Genomic DNA, 20,321 nt, shown 5'->3' on the forward strand with positions numbered 1-20,321 from the left:
CTCCTTGTGTCTCACACCTGCTCCTCATTGTGTCATTAGCATACACATATAAAAGTCTATTGTTTACAAGTTTGTATTGTCTGTATTTATCCCCGTTAGCCTTCAAGTTAATTGTTATATGTTGTGTGTAAATAAACGTTTGTTCTGTGTCTGCAACTCGTCCCCGCGTTCCTGCTTGAACTCCTCGTTACAGAAACACAGACCGACCAAGGATGCCTGGAAAGGGAAGAAAAAGAAGGGTAAAAGGGTAGAAAACACCGCTCCACAGCCCTCGCAGGGAAGGACATGGGGTTCCGATTATGCAGAGGATCCACCGATGGAGGTGGAGGAGGTCCTCCATGGGATTCACCCACGGACAGTGATGCTCGGTCTGACATCTCCGAGAATGACGAGCCTCTGGCACCGACGAGGCAGCACAAGGCTCCGCCCAGGAGGTATCGCCCAGGCTCAAGCAAGCCAGGCAGCATGAGACACCTAGAGGCAGCCTCGTTCACTAGGGCACACAGCCCCGGAACGCTTGCACCCGTTCTGAAGCCTTGTAGAGGCAGGAAGGAGGTGATGCCGGAAGGAGGAAGGCTGGTGCGCCCCCTGTGGTGGGACAGCAAAGGTTGCCGCCCTCCAAATCGGCAAGGAGCGATTCCCCACAGGCGGGATAGACTGCAACCCAGCCGACAACTGGGGAACAGCCCGGGGCTCTCGCCAGCTTACCTGGACTTGTTAACTTGTTAAATAATGTTGTACCCGTCCCAGTTACTGTGCGTGTCCCCATCACGTTATTTGTGACAGTCATTTTGTCCCCTTTGGTGTCTGTGCCTGTGCCAGTTGGTGTGTCCATCCCTGCATCTGTTGTCGTCTTGGTCCTTATCCTTTCCCCCTCTGTCTTGCTTGCGCTGGCCCATGTCGGGTCAATCAGTCCTCCGGCCTCGCCATTTGGCATTGGTTTCAGGGCCATGGCCCAATAGGCTGACATGCCAGGAATTGTGCTGTTGGGGAGGGGCTCTGTCACGATACGGCCCCTCCCCCGAATGCTTCCTCATTACACCTCCCTTGTATCTAAAGCCCTACCCAGTACCACTTCCACCACTGAGGAATGCATATTCCTGTGGTTGGCACTGTTAGTCAGAAAAAATGAAAGAGGCCAACTATGACATTGGTATAATGTATATGTGTGTGTGTGTGTGTGTGTGTGTGTGTGTTATTCTTTAGCAGCTGTGAACACATATAGAGATCCATTCTTGAAGCCATGATGGATGAGGAAGATGTTAAGACAATGAAGGAGTTTCAGGTGGACCTGGAGAAGATGGAAAAGGATGAGGAGCTGAACAAAGAGAGGCATATGAGGCGGACTGCCATTAGACATCACAGAAACAGAAATGTTTGCATCATGTACCATGGCACGACAAGGTACAATGCTTATCAGATCATGTAATATGGCTTCATCCCATCCCGACACACACCATGATGGGCCGTGGCATCTATGTGAGTCATAGTTTTGCGAAAGCCCGGTGGTATCCCCTGAATGCAAGGTACGAACAGCTGGCAGTCCTCAAGCTGAAAGTTTGAGTGGGTAAGGTAAAGAAGATCAATTATCAAGGCCATCCTTTGCCGAAATTCTGGCACATTAATGGCTATGACACAGCTTGGGTTCCTCCCAACTGCAGAATGGTGCCTAGTGGACTGGTGGAAAACTGTGTGTATGACCCAAGATGAATCAAAGTCCTGGAAATTATTCCAAATTACAGATATTAAGATTAAATTGCTGAAATCTGACATATAGGTCATGTGTACATTAATGCTGCATTGACATCATTGCTAATCGATTTTAAAAAGTACAACAGTTCACTTATGACTCTCTGATTATCAGATAAACATTGCAAATGCACAGGCCAAAAGAGCCTTTAAGTTACCAGAAAGTGTACCAAATAGTGTCTTTTAATAAAGTCAAATGAATATTCAAACTGGTCAAAATAACTTTCCAATTGCTGATTATTCTACCTATATGTAAAATGTCTGTAAAAACTCTTTAAGAATTACAAGTGCACAACAATGCAATTTACAAAATACCATGAAGCAGGATTTATTTGACTTTTTATCAGTTTACAAACCTGGAAAAAAAATTGGCTGCCAGGTGCCCTGATGAACTAATGAAGTGTTCAAACTAATGGAAACTAAAGAAAAGTGTTAAAACTAAAAGTCTGGTAAACTAAAGAAAGGTTCATTAAAACTGAAGTCTAAGATTCCTAGCTGGGAGAAGACTGGAGCAGCTACCTAACCAGTTCTGACCGATGAACTTACACCTGCTGCTCAGTCGGTGAGTCACACCTGCACAACAGGCGCAAGGGCAGCACACAGGTTGAGCATCTTCACATCTTCATCACAGGAACACGATCTTCATCAACACATCACAGTATCTTCATCACGACAACGGCACCAAACAACACTCACCGCAACTTCACTGTTGACCGTTTATTTCAGAAAAGTACGTTAACAAAACTCTTCAACTTGTTCAATACAAGCCCCTCCCATTTTGTTTCTTTAGTACATGCCTAATTTCATGTCAACCACTGTTCGGAGACTAATGGCGGAATCTAAAGCACTACTTCACAAGCATAATTCCAGTTACCTTCACATGTATTGCATGGATACATTTTCACAGATATTCGTGCTGTTTCACTGTTTCTTGACAATCACTTTACCATTATTGCAGATGGTATGACAGTCAGCATATATCCAACTAATACTTTTTAATGTGGTTCAGTTTGTCACCAGTTTTTAAACCTTTCCATCATGAAAGAATACCTACTTTAAAGGCTGCTGCTGTGAAATAAGATGCACACAGATCTTCAGCCCCTCTTTGTTTAAATTATATCTACTCTTGCCAGACAAAATAACAGCTTTTATTTAAGAGAGGAAAAAGGAGAACGAGCTATAGAAATTTGGCAATCGTTTTCTCCATGTCTGTTCTCTATCACAGTAAGACAACACAAAATAAACAGGCTTACTGGGAAACGGTTGATCACTGTTAAAACTAACTGATCTTCACTAGGGAGCGGGAGCGGGTTTCTAAACAGCTAGCATGACTAGAAAACACATCTGAGCCTGTATTCTTTTAAGGAATTTGTATCGGAAAAGCTGCTAAAAGGTTTTTGATGAGTGAAAACTAGCAGGAGCTAGTTAGCGATGCGCACGCGAGCCCTTTGCTAACCGGCCTTGACTGGTTTGCACACATTAGCCGTTTAAGCGACGTCCGGAGTAGTGGAAGCCCGCATCACTTCTTCCCGCTGGTCTAACACTGAAAGGCAACGGTTGGTTTTTAAGGTCCAAGCCCTGGGCAGAGTGTACAGTGAACACATGGCTTGAGAAGCAGAAAGTGAATCAAGGTGTGGATGCTGTAAGCAGAGGAGATATGTTAAGGCCAAGATAATCGGACGTCTGCAGGAACGCGAAACGGCCGTTTGGCGGGAGGCTACATCGTCGTATGTCATACGCTACTCAATCTTAGCGTTACCTTCAAGAGACGGGATTAATGAGAGGCCTTTTCATTTTCCTACAAATTCATTTTTAAAACGCACAGTTCCACCCAGAAGCATGTGCTTACCAATTTGCCCAAGAGATTTAAAACATTACGATTATGTTATTATATATTTATAAAGAATATATACAAATCACACTTGCCATGATGGACTTACCACATAAAGACCAATGCCACTGCAGAAGAAACACGGTAGAAACAAATGAACGGAAATGGTTAGAAGATCATACAGTAAGATGTTTGGGTCGTATTTGCAAAGGCAAACCACCAAGTCCAAGTTTCTGAAACATCTTCTGCAGGTAAAAGTAGGACCAGACTCATCAGCTAGTAGGTCTCAAATGGGTTTTTACTCAAGAAAGTCAAGTGACTCAGGAACAGTCTGAATCTGTTAAATATGACCAAGGTGAAGTTCATCTGATGTGTGACAGGGTTGCAGGTAAAAGAAACCAAACTAACACTGATCATAGGAATATTCACATAGGAAATGTTCAAGACAAGAAAGAACCCTGGAGATAAAATCGTAGGGAGTTAAGTGGATCGCTGTCTGATCTTCATATCTTGCAGCACCTCTTCTCTTACAGTAGTTCAAAATGGTTCTTATAAACCATTCTTATAAAAGTTCTGGTGACCTAAGTTCTTCCACCTGACACTCCAGATCAGTGACCTAAATACAGAGAACAATGAGGTAAGTTCTTCACCCTGTTGACCGTAATATACACAGAAACATTGATTTTACCTTTTTTACCTTACTTAAAAAGTGTTAAATCCACCTATGTGTGCATAGTCTAGCTATCCCCCCCCCCCCCCCCCCCCCTCTCAAAAAAAAACAAAAAAAAAAGGCTTAAAGAATCAGGTTAAATTTGGTTATCCTGTGGTTCAATAATCTACAGTCAGGTGAGGGAAATGCAACACTACTTTACCACTGCTCACTTTTAATGACGCTGCATGTGCCTGAAAAATCTGCCCCAGTGCCAGACTTTAACATGCTGGTCTCAGGTGTCTGACATGACTGATCTGAGCATGACACATCATGTTTTACACTATATTTAATATTTCATATACAAAATGAACATGCACACCTCAAAGAGAAAGGCTAGGCTGAGAGTAGATTTTAAACATATTACAGCGCTTATCTGGGCTCAGAGTGACTAGCAGTGAGACATGAAGCTTGCACCCATACACTACCTTGTCCTGGAGCTGTTCAGCCTCCTCTTTGTGTGACGCTTCTGTCTCTTCCAGAGTCATCCGCTGAGTTGTCTGTTTCTTTAAAAACTCAATTTCCCTACATGCAAGGGGGGCAGATGCGTAGGGCGTCCATTAGCAAACCAACAAATCCCACATAAGGTGGCATAACAGGATTCCACTTGAACAATTAGATGGCTATCACTGTGTGCTGTCACCAAGTATTTTACTTACTTTTGATGGCTATTGCTAACTTACCACACATGGCAATATTTAATTATTTTAGAAAGGTTCAGATTTATGCTGTCCCCACACGTATCACCACAGCAGTGAACCAATTTCAGTGGAAACTATAAATACTCTGGTAATATTTATATACAACAGGAAATGAGTACTCTTTATAATTTTTTTACATTACAGTATCTTTGCTGAATCATATTTGCACAATCCTGGCAACCTATTTCCTGCAATGATTTCAGCCAGGGCCATGTTCTATTCATTAATGTGTAATGTAACGTGGTGTCTTTGACCATGTAGGCTAAAACAAATAAAATAATAATCATCCACCATTTTCTGACCAAAGTCTTTGAACACAAAAACTACAAGAATGTGAAGTTTAGGATCCGAGGCTTCTGCTTGGTGCACTCACTTCTGTTGGTATTCTTTAATGAGGCGCTTGGCTTTGCTGTACTTGCGCTCCAGGGCCTGATACTGTGTCTGGGTCTCCTTCAGGTGTTCGTCCACGGCCTGACACAAGCTCTGTGCCTCCAGCCAATAACCCTCCAGCTTTTCCATCCGCTCCCGGTTATCATGCACGCTCTTCTCTAGCTGGGTCTTCTCACCACGCCAGCGCTGTTTCTCCTGCTCTGCGTGGCTCAGCTACACACACACACACACACACACATGCACGCACACATACACATGCATGCATGCATGTTCACACATGTGCAGACATACATAAACACACACCCATACACAAGCATGTTCACACATGTGCAGACATACATAAACACACACCCGCACACAAGCGTGCACACACACACACACACAGAGTCCCGTCTTACCCCCGTCTTTCTCATTTTTCTACACAATCAACACATTTTCTTCTAGAAAATACGTGAAAACAAACACAAACAGTTCTAATTATGAAACTTTGAGACCTTAATTATGAGAGACAGGTGACGTAAAGCATTAGTGATAAGTGAGTGGGGCTACCTTCCGCCTGAGCTGCTGGATCTCGGCCTGAGTTACGGCATGCTTGATCTGAAGCTGCAGCGTAAACCAACACAGTCAGCAGTAAATCATGTGACCAAACATACCACCGCCCCCTTCCCACTGAACACAGCATGCTGTAGCTAGTACAGGAACAACAGGGCCTCCCTTTCTGAGAACATCTGAGCACACTGCTTCCGAAAAAATTCATTGCCAGTGATGCTGCTTGCAACAAGACAGCAGCTAATTAAGTGCTGAAAAGAGCATTTGCATTCTCTTTATTTATTTGTTTGTTTGTTTGTTTGTTTATTAATTACCTCTTTGTATTTGTGGGCGAGCTTCTCAGGGTCCACCTCCACAGGTGAAAGCATGTCCTCGTTCTCGGCCAGGTCAAACACCTCAATGGCGTTGGGGTATGTGGAGTTCATATCTTCCTCCTCCTCCTCCTCCTCATCAGTGCCGTAGGCCGCCGGCTGATGAGCAGAGGCAGATAGACACTGAGCTGAGCAACTGAACTTGTAAGGAACACTGGCTCTGTTGCCCTAGTGGGACGATATGGGTATGGCCTTGTGGCATTGGAGTGAATTCTGGCCACAAGATGGAGCCATTGGACTTTTCAGACCCGTATGTACCACTTCATCAGCAGCAGCCTACTCCAAACAAACAAACTGCTTTGTGGTCATGCCACCCTCTTGACACTACTCACATTTTCTGATTTGAGCGCAACGGTGCATCATTAGTGAATCAAATCATGTTATGATTGTCATACTGAAGCTGATTAGATATGCTGGAACATGGCATGTTGCAACACTGGATACTTGCAAACTAAACCCCAACCCATCCTCCTGCAACAGAAAGGCACCGGACTGGCTGTAGGTTTGGTTGTCATGGGGATTGGCCATTCTGGCCGTGGCAGTGGTGAAGTAACTAATGACAGGCCACAATAGGAGGTGACAGGACATGGAAATCGCTGGTTTATTAGTGGCTTACACACGGATCCACAGAAAACTCAACGGTTACATTACTACAGGAAGTAATGTTCAGTCTCTCATGTGGTTGTCACAGTACCATTTATACTTCATGTTTCTCATTTTTGGCCATGAGACAGATAAATTGGGGCACTTGTACTTGCTTACACACACACACACACACACACAGTGTTTGAAGCATAACTTTGACCCTAGCCAAAAATAGATTTTGCCATTTCAGTTTAAAAAATAAGTGTGAGAAGCACTTTACCATGTCAGGAACACTATGTAACACCTAACAAGCTGGGCTATATACAGACATGTGCACACACACACACACACTCACACGCTCACCTCCTCTTCATCTCCCGTGTAGTTTTCATAGCGTTGCTCCATCATCTCCCTCTGCCAGCGCTCCTGCTCCAGGGTCTGCTGGATGAGCTGGGCCACCTCGCTCTGCTCACCCGGCTTCTCTCGACCAATTGTGAACCTGCGCACAGCCGCACCTGCTTGAACCGACCAATCAAAGCACCGCGAGTGCATCAACAAGCCAGCACCTGTTCAGTGCTTTGGATTGTGAACAGGCAGGATGAGAGACTACAAATCCCAGCGCTGACCAGAAGAGAAGAGAAGCTGCTTAAAAACTGCTTGATCAGCTTTTCACATGACTGGCAATGTCAGGAGGTAGCTACGGTGACATCTGTATGTAAAATACGTAAACTATCTACTGTGGTTAACGTGCAGGCTTGTTGCAGCTTTATTCTCAACCTTCCATTGTCTCGCAGTGCCCTACTGTAAGGTCATGAGGAAATATTGCAGAGCTCCATCCAGAACAGCAGGCTAAAGATACACAGTAGAGCACAGAAATACAGAATGAAGCTTTAAGTGGAGGACAAACCTGCACCTAAATCTTAACACTTAGTTTGGCACTGTGTGGGTTGCCATTATGACAATCATCCCACAGCTTCTGATTTATTAGCACTAAAATGTTCTTCAAGATTTAAAATACACCTGTAACTGTGAGTATTCACACGTTATTCCATATAGGATGCTGAATGTAGCGCTGGAGCACTGTAAGATACAAACTTTGCTGTTTCTTCTTTAGGTTCAATCAGGTATGTTTGGATAGGTACGGATGTGTGTGCGTCTTTGGATATGTGTAGGTTTATGGGTTTGAGTGTGTGTGTGTGTGCATGTGTGTTTGTGAGGGCGTCTGCATGTGTGAATATGTAAGCTGGTGTCTCTCACCTAACTGTACCGGATGTGTTCCTTAACACGGAGGCTGCAAAACTCTGAGTCACTCCAACCAGGCTGGTTCCATCCACCTCCACTATCAAATCATTCACTTTGATCCTGAAAGAGAGAAAGAGAGACGGAGAGAGATCAGAGGCTGTGTATGTGTGTGTTTGTGTATGTGTTTGTGAATGCACGTGTGAGTGTGTGTGTGTGTGTGTGTGTGTGCACCTGCCATCCCGGTGGGCAGCCCCTCCTTCAGTGACAGTTTTCACAAATATGCCCAGCTTCTCCAGTCCCATATCTGCTCCTGCGCCCATGCCGATGATGCTGATGCCCAGTCCATCTCTGTCTGCACACACAACCAAGCCGAACCACACAGCTTCAGAACCTTCTGCCTTCGGCCCCTTCCCCTTTCATTCTCTGACTCCAGCTTTTCGTCCATCTACTCCTTTCTCAAGACTACACGTGACAGTAGACTATGCATTATGTAGTCATCTCAACATGTCTCTGTGCATCTCTGTGCATTTATGAGGATGTGGAAGGATCAATTTTTGTCCTCCTCACTACATCCATATAACTGTTATCTTTACAGGGAGGCTTCTTTGTGTATTCTTTTCTACATCAAGTGGCACATGGGTGCACGTGTCCTTTGTCTCTAAGCCCCCTGGGAATGCTTATCAAGTATGGCTGTCCTCAGACTTTGTCTGTGGCAGTCAATGATCCAGCTCTCACAAAATACAATGGGTCCTAAAAAAAAAATCAATCTCCACTTTATTTTAAAGGACCAACTGCAACTCAGCTGAATCTACATGAGAGAGGTTGTGAAAAATCAACTGCTTGTCTTCTTCTGATTCTACACTAATCATTTTATTCATCTCTTCGTTCACTTCTTTATCCATACACCCATGTTAAACAATATTTTGAAGGCATGAGGGACCTCTAGAAGGTAATGTTCTGTCACTGGTACATGCAGAAAGAAATGTGCTTCAGTCCAACCATTTCTCCTAACCACCCTTCCACAATGTTCAATCACCACAACCATTCATCCCTTAAAAACATTCATCTATCATCCATGCCTCCATCTGTCTACTGATGACTTGATGTCCTCTATCCAATCTGTCTTTTTTCTACAAGTCCATCCATCCATCCATCTATTCCACCATACCCTTCTCCAGCTCCACGGGAAAGAGGTCAAGCTTCTCTACTCGTTTTTCCAGCTCATACTCGGCCGAGGCAGCCATGGGGTCCACATCGTCATTCCTCCTGTCATAGTCCTCATTGGAGTAGGTCAGGAAAACCTGTGGGTGACAGCAGCAATGACTATTACAACATTTACTGTGTCCTTTAATATCATGCATTGCTCAGTTTTTGCACTTATAAAACAGCAAAGTGTAGTTGAGAGACACTTTCCTCTACAGATTCAGCTTGGGCTCCTGGGCTAGGTCTAAAACATTAAAGCTGCTCTGGGTGGAGCAGAGCTGCTCTGTGTGGAGTAAGGCAATTTGGATGGAATATGTGCTTTGTCTCTGTGAGTTACAGCTGCTCTAGGTGGGGTAGAGCTGCTCTGTGTAGAGTAGGGATGCTCTGTGTGGAGTAGTGCTGTTGCTCTGGGTAGAGTTGAGCTGCCCTGTGAGAGGCAGAGCTGTGTGCATTAGAGCTACTGTGTGTAGCACAGAGCTCCTCTGGGATCAGGTATTGCGGGCGGTAAGAGTTGCACTTCAGGGGAACTTCACAGATTTGCTGCCAGTTTAAACAACCCACTTAGTCACAGCAGATGACAATCCTCCTACAGCTTCAGCCATTTCGACACACACATACACGTGCACACAAACACACAAAACATATACACGTGAACATGTGCACACACATGCACAAAACAACATAATTGAACACATGCACACAAACACATATACACATGTGAACAGACATATGCACGCACAAGCCTGCACTTGCACATACATGTAATACAGGTAAACACATGTATTTGCAAGAAAAATGCATGTATATGCAATATAATATATTTAAGCTTATTGCAATGATCTATTAGTGTTCTGAATCTTAAAATCAAATCCATCAGTTCTGACATGCAAAAGGGTCATCTCTAGAACCTTTTCCCTGCCATATTGTGGCTCAGTCAATACATTAAACCATCCTCTGCCAGCTGCTTCGAGTACATTAGCACTGCTGCGAACTCAGTGCATACTGTGGCTTTGTCACCATGACAACCACCCAGCACTCTGATTCAGTTTTTATTTACACACCTTTGTTGTGAGGCTGATATAATTTTCAGATCTCTCAGCAAGTTAAAATAAAACAGCTGTTAAAAACACATAGCTACACATTTATTAGCTGAAGTACTTTCTAATTGTGGCTAAACATTTTAGGTGCTGTTTCCCTGGTCATTTACATGGACTGTTTTCATTCTGCTTCTCATTTGTGTTGGCTATGTCATGAAACAATAAATGTGTTGAATATCTTGCCTTGGGCAAGATAAATTAATCTGACAATTTGATAATATCTGTGGTAAAAATTCCAGCACTTGCCTAATCATTTAAAATTTGTGGTACTTGATGAATTGTTTAAAATATGTGGTATCTGGAGGACTGTTCTGGGATTCTGAGCTCAGTAGGTTTGCCTGTCTCCCTCAGATACCGATACGAACTCTCCACACCCAACGTGTCTATTCCACACATTACATACCTCTTATATATTAGATAGACCACCCTCCCCCTGCACACACTCACACAAATCAGATCTCTCCTTACTGTCTTCAAACACATAAGTCATTTTTTTAATATTCTGGACTTCTTAATTGGTTAAAAATATCTTATATTAGGTAAAGGTGTAGATCTGAGGGTCCATCGGCATTGAGAGTTATGGTAAACTGGGATGTTATGATGCTGTTTCTTCACCTCTCGTTTGTCAATCAAGTTTGTTTACTGAGAGCAGCGAATTTCTGATATTCCAGGGAGCCCTTAAGTCTCTGTTCCTTTCTGGCTCTATCATTTTATCTGTGCTACCATAGCTAGATGCAGAGTCCACCCTTGCACACATTATATGCTCCTATTTTTCACACTGTGTTATTTGACCATGTTAAACCATCCTCTCATTCTGCCGAGGTACATCTACTCGCAGATGGCATGGTCTTGCTGAGCATCTCTCCTCTTGTGGCTCCTCCCACATGCTAATCTCTACTCTTGTGGCTCCTCCCACACGCTGATCTCTCCTCGTGTGGCTCCTCCCACATACTGATCTCTCCTCTTCTGGATCCTCCCACACACTGATCTCTTCCCTTGCTGTAGCTCCTCCCACCCTCATCAGCACAATCACCACCCTTCCACTTCTCCACCCGCTTGGTTCCCTCCCCTTCCCGAAACATCGAGAAGGCTCTAGGTTCACTTGGCTGGGGTGAATATCAGGCAGCTGTTCCTGAGTGGTTCCGGATGGAGTTCGGACATGCAGTCATTGAACCCAGACTCCTAGAATTCCCAGAATTCTATTGCTTATTTTCCTCAGATTGTTTGTTTTTCTGTTTGTTTTTTATTGCTCATTTTGTTCCTGTTGTGGTGTCCAGTGTAAACCAGAGAAGAATGGGTTCCCACTTTGAGTCTTGATCCCTTTCAATGTTTCGTCCTCATACTCTGAGGGACTTCTTCCTTGGCTGTGTCATCTCTGACTTGTTCACTGGGAGAATAGACCTGGGCATCTATGAAGTTGCTTTGACTTGACAGCTTTGCCATAATAAATTCTGCTTTAATCTTTTCTTTTTCTTTTTTTTTAATGGAAACACCGCTATTGTGATAAAAGCTTACATACAATATATCAGGCAAGCCCTCTGTGTCTCAGCAGCAGCCAAGCTAAGCAAACGCTAGACATCAGCCACAATCAAAGCTGAGAAAGTTACCAGCTCTACCTACAAGTTCCAATACTCCTGTTGTCGAGGCCCTGGGCGTGTTTATAATTTCACTTTAATATGCTGGTCTGTTGTTGTGCTTGTGTTTTTTACCTCTATCTGAAATCTCATGTTTGGAGATGCTGGTCTATTTAGTTAAGACACCCTGCCTATATGCACCCAGAAAATGTAGCCAGCTGTCCACGAGAAGAACCTGTAGAACATGCAGCTCACGTGCCACCAATCAGCCACGAATTAACGCAGATTTCTTTCCACCATTTGCTTGCCTTTTTATCCCGCCCTGTTACTTTACTCAACGCCTAAGAACCCATGACCAATCACTGTGGTTTCTGTGGTCACAGGTTGATTTTTGAATGATTTTATAGGGCCTGTTTTAAGCGGAGGCAGATTTTGGCATTCGGCTGCGTTGGTTACATTTACAGCAATAAACAATGTAATTATGTAATTGTCAGATGTCCAGACTGAAAGTCTGCAGGGAGTAAGGCTTCCTGGGAAACAGCAACCATCTGTCCACTGGGGTTGCATAAGCGTTAAGATTCGTCAAGCTTCTGTGTTTTCTCTCTTAAATAGTTTTTACATGCCAGAAAAATAAAGCGACGATGTGACCGTCTAACACCATAACCTTCTAAGCAAGAAATCGCCACTAACCTGGTGTGCATCCAACCAGCAGGCTATCCCATCCTGTGTGGGTGTGCACAACCAACCCACCCAGCCACAGAGCTCATTCAGACCAGTTTGCAGCCCCACTCTGGGATGCAAACATCAGCATTAAGGGAGGTGAAAATGGAGAGAGAGAGAGAGAGAGAGAGAGAGAGAGAGAGAGAGAGAGAGAGAGAGAGCTGGGATGAGGGAGGAGAAATGCAGTTCTCCAGTTGTAAGGCAGAGAGAGTAGGTCGCCACTCTGAACAGATGGCCAGGAACTCCCCACCTTGCCTTCTGCTGCCCCTCTCCCACCCCCACCTGGCTCTGCCCCACTGAGGGCTGTGGCCAGTTCTGCTGTTTCCATCACTGCTGGTTCACATAGCAGCTCCTGGACCCTCTTAACAGTGTCTCCCTAACGATGTCTCCCAGTGTCTAAAACTAGATCTCTGAGATCTTAACATGTCAGAAATGGGGCTAAGGTCACTGTGAGCGTTTTGATGACCGTATGTGTACTGATGCCTGTGGGTGTGTCTAACAGTGGTGCAAGTGTCCTCAGTGCCCTGTAAACGTCCTTTGCTGAAAAACCGCTCTTCCGGCTCCGGTACATGGAAGAGAGGATGACGTGTCTCAGCTGTGTGTCCCAGTTCACCACATTAGGCGCTGCAGCAACATGGAAGCCCTTGTAGGACCAGTGGCGTTTGGGGGGGGTTATCTGAGCAAGCCAGCCTAGAATGCGCAACAGACCGCATCCATCTCCAATCCACATACAGTACAGAGATTTTTTACAGTGCTGTGGGGCTGAAACGACTCCACCCAGACTGTCGTAAACACGTTTCAAAAAATGGTCTTTTCACACAAACATCATCACCTCCATGGCATCGCTGCATAACCTAAAATTAGTAATATGGTAATAAATGTTTGTAAGCCAACATTTTAGGTCTCGGCCACAAACAGTTTAAGAACAGTCCAACATCAAAGGGACCATCCAACAACTATCAACAACATGTCTAGGAACAGCCAAACATCCAGGAATAGTCCAACATCAAAGGGACAGTCCATTAACTAGAAATATGTCCACGAATAGCCAAACATCCACGTATAACATCAAATGAAGAGGCCAACAACTAGAAGCATGTCCAGGAACACCCAAACACCCAGGAACAGTATATCTAGGTACAGTCTGAACCATTCAGTAACTTAAACTACTAATAAAGCCATAAAGAATCAAATCATTTCTTCATATACTTCTTCATCAAATAAACACTTCATCTAGGTTAAGACAGAAAATGAGACAGAATGAAATTGAGTGAGAGAGACAGACAGAATGAATGTGTTTGAGTGTGTGTAGTGCTACGGTAGTAGGCACTTCAGAAGCCACCTCACTTCTGTACTAGCACATTAAACATAACACTACACAACAGACAGAGGAGTGTGTGTATGTGTGTGTGTGTGTGTGTGTGCGTGCGTGCATGTGTGTCACAGGCTGTATGTTGGTGACGCTTTGGAACTTTTAGGCGAAAAAATAAAAAAAACACCATGCAAACACTCATTTTCATGATCTGATTCTCATGGTGCACAACGGCCTTAACCACTTTCACCCATAATTAGAAGCTGCGCGGGGCATGCTGGGCTGTGGATCCTCTGCTGCTGAGTTAGAGGCGGCTAGTCACCCGCACGATGGATCATTAGGATAACGCTGACCTGCCTCACATGATACCTTTCACACCACAGCCAGGAAAAGTGTACGTGATTTCCTTGGAGGGCATGTTACTGAACACTGTGACACACAGGAGGCAGTTCAGAAATAAACCTGGCAGATGTGAACACATGATGTGTAAAACATACTCAAACTGGGGTAACCACAACCAAAGAAAAAAAATTAATATGTGTACACGAACGCAGGCTGGACACCGAGTGTCGTGGTAAAACTGAGGTATGAAATTACCCAGATGTCTAGAGCCTGGCTCGTAAAAAAAAAAAAAAAGGAACAGGAAGAAATTACATGCTGTTTCCTGCAGAAGGAGGTGTAAAATAATTTCTGTTGCCTGACCATGTGTTGATCTGTACATGCAAGCTCACTTTTGGAAAGCATGTCAGAAATGTTTTTGGGTTTTTTCTTTTTACATTTTTACCATTTTCAGCCAGCTGTGTTCCTCTATAAACACACGGTGATTATTGTGTCTTCCGTGAAGCATCGGGAGTGAGTAACCAGGGTAACCAGTGGCATATTGCTCTGGTTCTCTCCTGCACTAGTCTGGTCTGGTCCAGGGGAAGCCTTGAAAGTGCTGGCAAAGTAGAGAGAAACGCAGAAGTAGGGCACAGTCTCCTTGCTGGGAGTTTAACCAGCTCTCCCCTCACACACACACACACACACACACACACACACACACACACACACACACACACACACACACACACGACCTGATTCCTTTAGGGTGCGAACCCTCTCAGCAGCACTGACAGTTCTGGGCTACATGGTGGAATCCTTCTTCAAATCAACTTAAAGATCAGAACACTGTATTAGACTCCCATCCACATCCTGCAGAAGTCTGCCACAGGTCTTCCCCACAGCCAAAGGTCCAGTTACCGTCGGTCCCCAAGAGATAAGCAAAAGAAAAAAACACTGAGGCAAATGTAGGTGCCATTGCAAATGGGGAAACTACTTGTGTTAGGCAAAGTGAACAGACGACAAACGTAGTTCATTATTAACAGACAATATACAAACCAGCTCAGTCTTTGTATGCTACTGTATGTGCTCTGGAGAGCGTTGAATAACACTGTAACAGCTATTCTGGGGGGGGGGGGGTGTTTGTCTGAAGATATATGGCTTAATTATACTCTGTAACCTCAGAGGGCCTTAACTCTCCTCTCCAGATAGATGTTCATAAGCCCTCACTGTCTACAGCTCAATCATGGAGAAGAATGGTAAGCATTTACTGACTGCAAAGACATACAGTGTGGGTTTTGTGCCTAAGCTCCAGAGTGTGTGTCTGTGAGTGTGAGTGTGTGTGTGTGTGTGTGTGTGTGTGTGTGTGTGTGTGTGTGTGTGTGTGTGTGTGTGTGTGTGTGTAAGAGAAAACAATAATAGAGAGAGAGAGAGATGGTTGGAAGGGAAAATCATAGTCCGGAATTGAGAGGAATGAGTGAAATGGAAGGAGTGTGTAAGGACGAGTGGGTTAAAGGAGGGCTGCGGGAACACCACAGATGGGGAGAGAGAGGAGGAGAGAGAGAGATTAAAAAGAGGAGTGGAGAAGGAGCGAGGGAGAGAAGAGAGCAACTGACAGGGAGAGATGGAGTGAGGAAAAAAGAACAATGTGGCCAGTGTGAGATCTGGGTCTTAGATCACCAGAGTGAGAGAGAGAGAGAGAGAGACAGAGAGACAGAGGGGTAGAGAGAGAGAGAGAGAGAGAGAGAGAGAGAGAGAGACAGAGAGAGAGAGACAGAGAGACAGAGGGGTTGAGAGAGACAGAGAGACAGAGGGGTTGAGAGAGAGAGAGAGAGAGAGAGAGAGAGAGAGAGAGAGAGAGAGAGACAGAGGGGTTGAGAGAGAGAGAGAGAGAGACAGAGGGGTTGAGAGAGAGAGAGAGAGAGACAGAGGGGTTGAGAGAGAGAGAGAGAGAGAGAGAGAGAGGGGTTGAGAGAGAGAGAGAGAGAGAGAGAGAGAGACAGAGAGACAGAGGGGTTGAGAGAGAGAGAGAGAGACAGAGGGGTTGAGAGAGAGAGAGAGAGACAGAGAGACAGAGGGGTAGAGAGAGAGAGAGAGAGAGAGAGAGAGAGAGAGACAGAGGGGTTGAGAGAGAGAGAGAGACAGAGGGGTTGAGAGAGAGAGAGAGACAGAGAGACAGAGGGGTTGAGAGAGAGAGATAGAGAGAAACAGTGAGAACGGAGGAGAGAGAGAAAGAGGGAGAGAGAAAGAAAAGAAAAGAAACGACACAGCCAGTTATAGCTCAGTGCTTGCTAATCACCAGGCAGCATGCCTAGAGTCTGCTCAGACTCACACCGGCATGAGGGGATGTCTGTATAGCCGCTCTGTGACCCCTGCGCATCTTAACCCTCTGCTGACCCCAGGCGGTCTGGATTGAGCACAGTGGATTTCACAGCGAGTATTAGAGTGTGTATAGACAGGCCGTGTGTATAGACAGGCAGTGTATGGACAGGTGGAATAGACAGGCCATGTGTATAGACAGGCAGTGTGTGTAGACCCGCAAAACGGGAAAAAAGAGGAACTCAAATGGGGAAAAGGAGCATGAAAAGAGGTTGTAGCAAAAAGATGTGAAATGCAAACAAAAAGCATTGCAAAAAAATTGCTGCATGGTAAAAATGAACCATCACAATTCTCCAGCTTTGTTTGCAGTTTAAGCATTTTTTGCAACAACTGTGACTTTGTCGTTGCAGTATATATCTTTTTGTTCGTCCGTATTGAAGACCTTGTTCTGGCACCATCCACCTCCCACTGTTGCTCTACCTCGTGCACAGCTTTTCAGCGTTTCCATTTATAGATCCCGCCTCTCAGTTTTCTTCCCCGCCAAACAAGCACAAATACACACACCTCACATGTGTGGGTGTATCTCACACTCTCTCTTACACACGCGCACACACACACACATACGCCCATCAGTCACACTGTCAGCTTCAGCTATGTCTCAGGAACACGTCACATGCTTCCTGTGAGCTGAAGTGTCCTCACACACTGTCTGTGCAGACACTAAAGATGCTTCATGCTGTCTAATAACTGAAAGCTGGTTAATTCAGAGCGCCTCCGAGATCTTCAGACATCTCAGCCGCACAGTACACGCTGTAAAGAATCTTCCACTGAAGTCAAGCCAAACAGTGCAGGAAACTTTCATCCAAAGCACACTGATGCTGTATGAACGGCAGGATTCACAAGCTGATACGCATTTAGATATTTGTATGTCTAGGACGTTCTTAGAGAAATGCCAGTCAAGCAGGTTCAGTGAACACTGGATTTGCATAGACAAAGCTTGAGGTGAAATGTCTGCAATATCCAAACAAACTCATTTTTCTCTCGCTCTCTCCTTCTGTCGTTCTCTCTCTCTCTCTCTTTTGTTCTCTCTCTCTCATTCTGTGCCTTTCTCTCTCCCTCTTGATGTCTGCTTGCTGCAGCCCTTCGTTTTGCCGCGAGTAACTAACAGCTGCGCATCTGACTACGTCGCTTTGGCAAGGTCGTGGGACGCAAGACCCGTCTCCCGGCTCCAGGTCTCCATGCCGCACGCAAGCCTTCTCACTCTCACTGTAGCCAAGCGTGGTACTCTGACGGCCTGACTGTGGAGCAGAAAGGGCCTATTGAGGAACACAACACTGAACAGCGGAAAAGACCAAGCTCTCTCACCCTGTCTCACACACACACACAGGAACACGCACACACATGCAGGCATACAAGCTCAGACATTCTCTTACACTTCAGTGGTCCCAAGATGGCTGTATTCCATAAGGGCACTAAAATGAGCTCCCTCTGTGTTACTTAACCCGAAAGTGGTGATTGGTGGCAGGGGGCGGAGCTGTTTTTTCACTGCTGCACAATAAGTCAACGTAAACCTGCATCGCCAAACACACAGTTCTAATGGCCATGCCAGTGATTACAAAGCTGAGAACAAGAGTAGCCCCTGGGGAAAGTGTTTCACTCAGACACTGCCCTGTGCTACTTACCTAAGACCAGTCGTGTAACTTTCGCTCATGGCATCTGTGAGTTAAGGTCAACAGGACCCAGATCAGCATGTGACCACCTCACCTTAATGGGCGCCGTGCTGAAGCCGATCTTGCGGCTCGGGGGCAGGTCCTCCTCCACGGGGAGTCCTGACACCTCTGTGCAGCCGGACTCTGCCTCGTACGGCTCCTCTTCCTCCTCCTCCTCCTCTTCTTCCTCGTCCTCCGGCTGGCTGTCCCCCGAGTCCTCCCCCACGGCGCTGTAGGTGCTAATGTCCACCAGGTCGGCGCCAGAGAAGTCCTCCTTAAGGGTGCCCTCGTCGTCCTCGTCTTCCTCCTTGCTGACCCCCACGGAGCGGCTGGGGTGACACGTCAAGCCGCTATCCTCTGCCTGCCCGGCGTCGTTGACACTCATTTGGGTCAAACCTGGCACCAAGGACTCCTCACTGGTGGACACGGTCCCGTTAGCAAGAGACGCATGGGCATCGGCTTGGATAACAGCTGCGTCGCCGGCCGGCTCAGACAAAGCCTTCTCAGCGGCCTGAGACTCACTGTGGCAGTCTCCCACACTGTCTCCCGTCCTTCTCCGGATCTCCGCGTAGAGCGCCTGCTCTTTGTCCTTAAGCGTCTTGCACGTCCCATCCTGCTCCCGGCGTTCGTCCGCCTCGTCCTCTTTGTTAGCCCCCGGGGGGAAGGTGCGCACTCTTTTAGTGATGATCTTGGAGTTGAGCGCGCCCGCGCGGGCTGTGACTCCGCGCGACGGCGGCGGCGGCGGGGGCGTGTTGGACAGGCGGTGCAGGTTGTTGCGCAGCTCCGCGGCCCTCTCGAACACGGCACTCAGCTGGCTAACGGTGGGTGACACGGCTTCGCCGGCTCCGCCGACTGCATCCAGACTGTCCAGCGACTCCGTGCTCCCGTTAAAGCGAGCTACCACATCCAAACGCCCGTCCTGGAAGCCGGCAGCGCGCTCTTTCTTGAGGAAGATTCGGTTGGAAGCCGCCTGTTTCTCTTGGTGCTGCTGTTCAAATATCTTGCGCGTCTCCTGCAGTTTGGAGAAACTGGAGGACCCTCTCGCATCTCCGCCCTCCGCTTTGGGATCAAAGCGGTGTACGCGCTCCGACACCGTGGCTCCGAGCTTCAGTAGCGCACTGTGATCCACGTTCTCGTTCAGACTTCCAGCCCTGGGGAGCGCAAGGCGAACGGGTTTGCTGTCGCCGTTCGCCTTGGTCGGGGCCTCTCCCTCCGTCGGAGAGGATGCGCCCATTTGCATGAACATGTTCTTGATGCGGTGCACGTTCGAGCCGTACGTGCGACCGCGAGTGGAAGGCTTCGCTTTGCCATCCTGAGCGTCGCCGTTTGCGGCGTTGTTAAGAATATCGTTGGCCGGTTTCAGCGCCTGAATCCCCGCCTCATACGCGTTCCGATGCGGAGAGGGGCTCCGAAGCGTGGTGCTAGCTGGTTTAGAGGATGAGGATTCGGTCTTCATCATCGTCCGTTAGGCTTTTCCGTTGCGGTTCACTAGAGACATTGCTGTCGCTTTGGCCCCGACATGCAAAATACAGATTTTCTAATGAAATAAATGTTTCCAATAAGAACTGAACTGGCACGAGATAGTTTTCGGAAGAAAAAAAAATAACGAGAAACGAAGTTAAAAAGCAGCCGATCAATGCAGACAAATATAAGGACAATATCCGTTAAAAGCCGGACACGACCAGGGTGACGAGCTCTGCATCTTCCATCAGCCGTTATTGCAACGTTCAAGCCAAACCCACGTAAAACGCGGTCGATCACTAAAGCATTCGTGCAGATCGTGAAAATTTGGAGCGGTGGTGCACCCCGGAATTTTCCCGTTGGCGTTTAATCCCTGCTCGCCACATCATTCCTGATCTCTGGATTTTCTCAGCTGCGGATTTCTGGCTCTCGCGCAGCAGCGGCTCGCTACCCGCTGCTGTAAAGAAAAACTCGCGCGACA

The 20,321-nt window shown here is 46.3% G+C and overlaps 1 protein-coding gene across 2 annotated transcripts; it reads right to left on the reverse strand.

The window, feature by feature from the left end:
- Positions 1-4: 4 nt before the first annotated feature.
- Positions 5-20,288, reverse strand: ppp1r9bb (protein phosphatase 1, regulatory subunit 9Bb). Of its 2 annotated transcripts, none has more exons than XM_035533265.1 (10): positions 18,435-20,288; positions 9,296-9,428; positions 8,359-8,479; positions 8,143-8,247; positions 7,249-7,384; positions 6,244-6,399; positions 5,930-5,983; positions 5,364-5,593; positions 4,718-4,814; positions 5-216 (listed from the first exon to the last, which is right to left on the reverse strand). In XM_035533265.1, the coding sequence occupies exons 1-10, from the start codon at positions 19,836-19,838 to the stop codon at positions 115-117; spliced, it is 2,538 nt and encodes an 845-aa protein (XP_035389158.1). In that variant the 5' UTR covers positions 19,839-20,288; the 3' UTR covers positions 5-114. The 2 variants fall into 2 exon arrangements, with proteins under 2 accessions (XP_035389158.1, XP_035389159.1); XM_035533266.1 differs by lacking the exon at positions 5-216 and adding an exon at positions 2,452-4,196.
- Positions 20,289-20,321: the final 33 nt, after the last annotated feature.

Source organism: Electrophorus electricus, chromosome 14, assembly GCF_013358815.1.
Source record: "Electrophorus electricus isolate fEleEle1 chromosome 14, fEleEle1.pri, whole genome shotgun sequence".
Taxonomy (NCBI): domain Eukaryota; kingdom Metazoa; phylum Chordata; class Actinopteri; order Gymnotiformes; family Gymnotidae; genus Electrophorus; species Electrophorus electricus.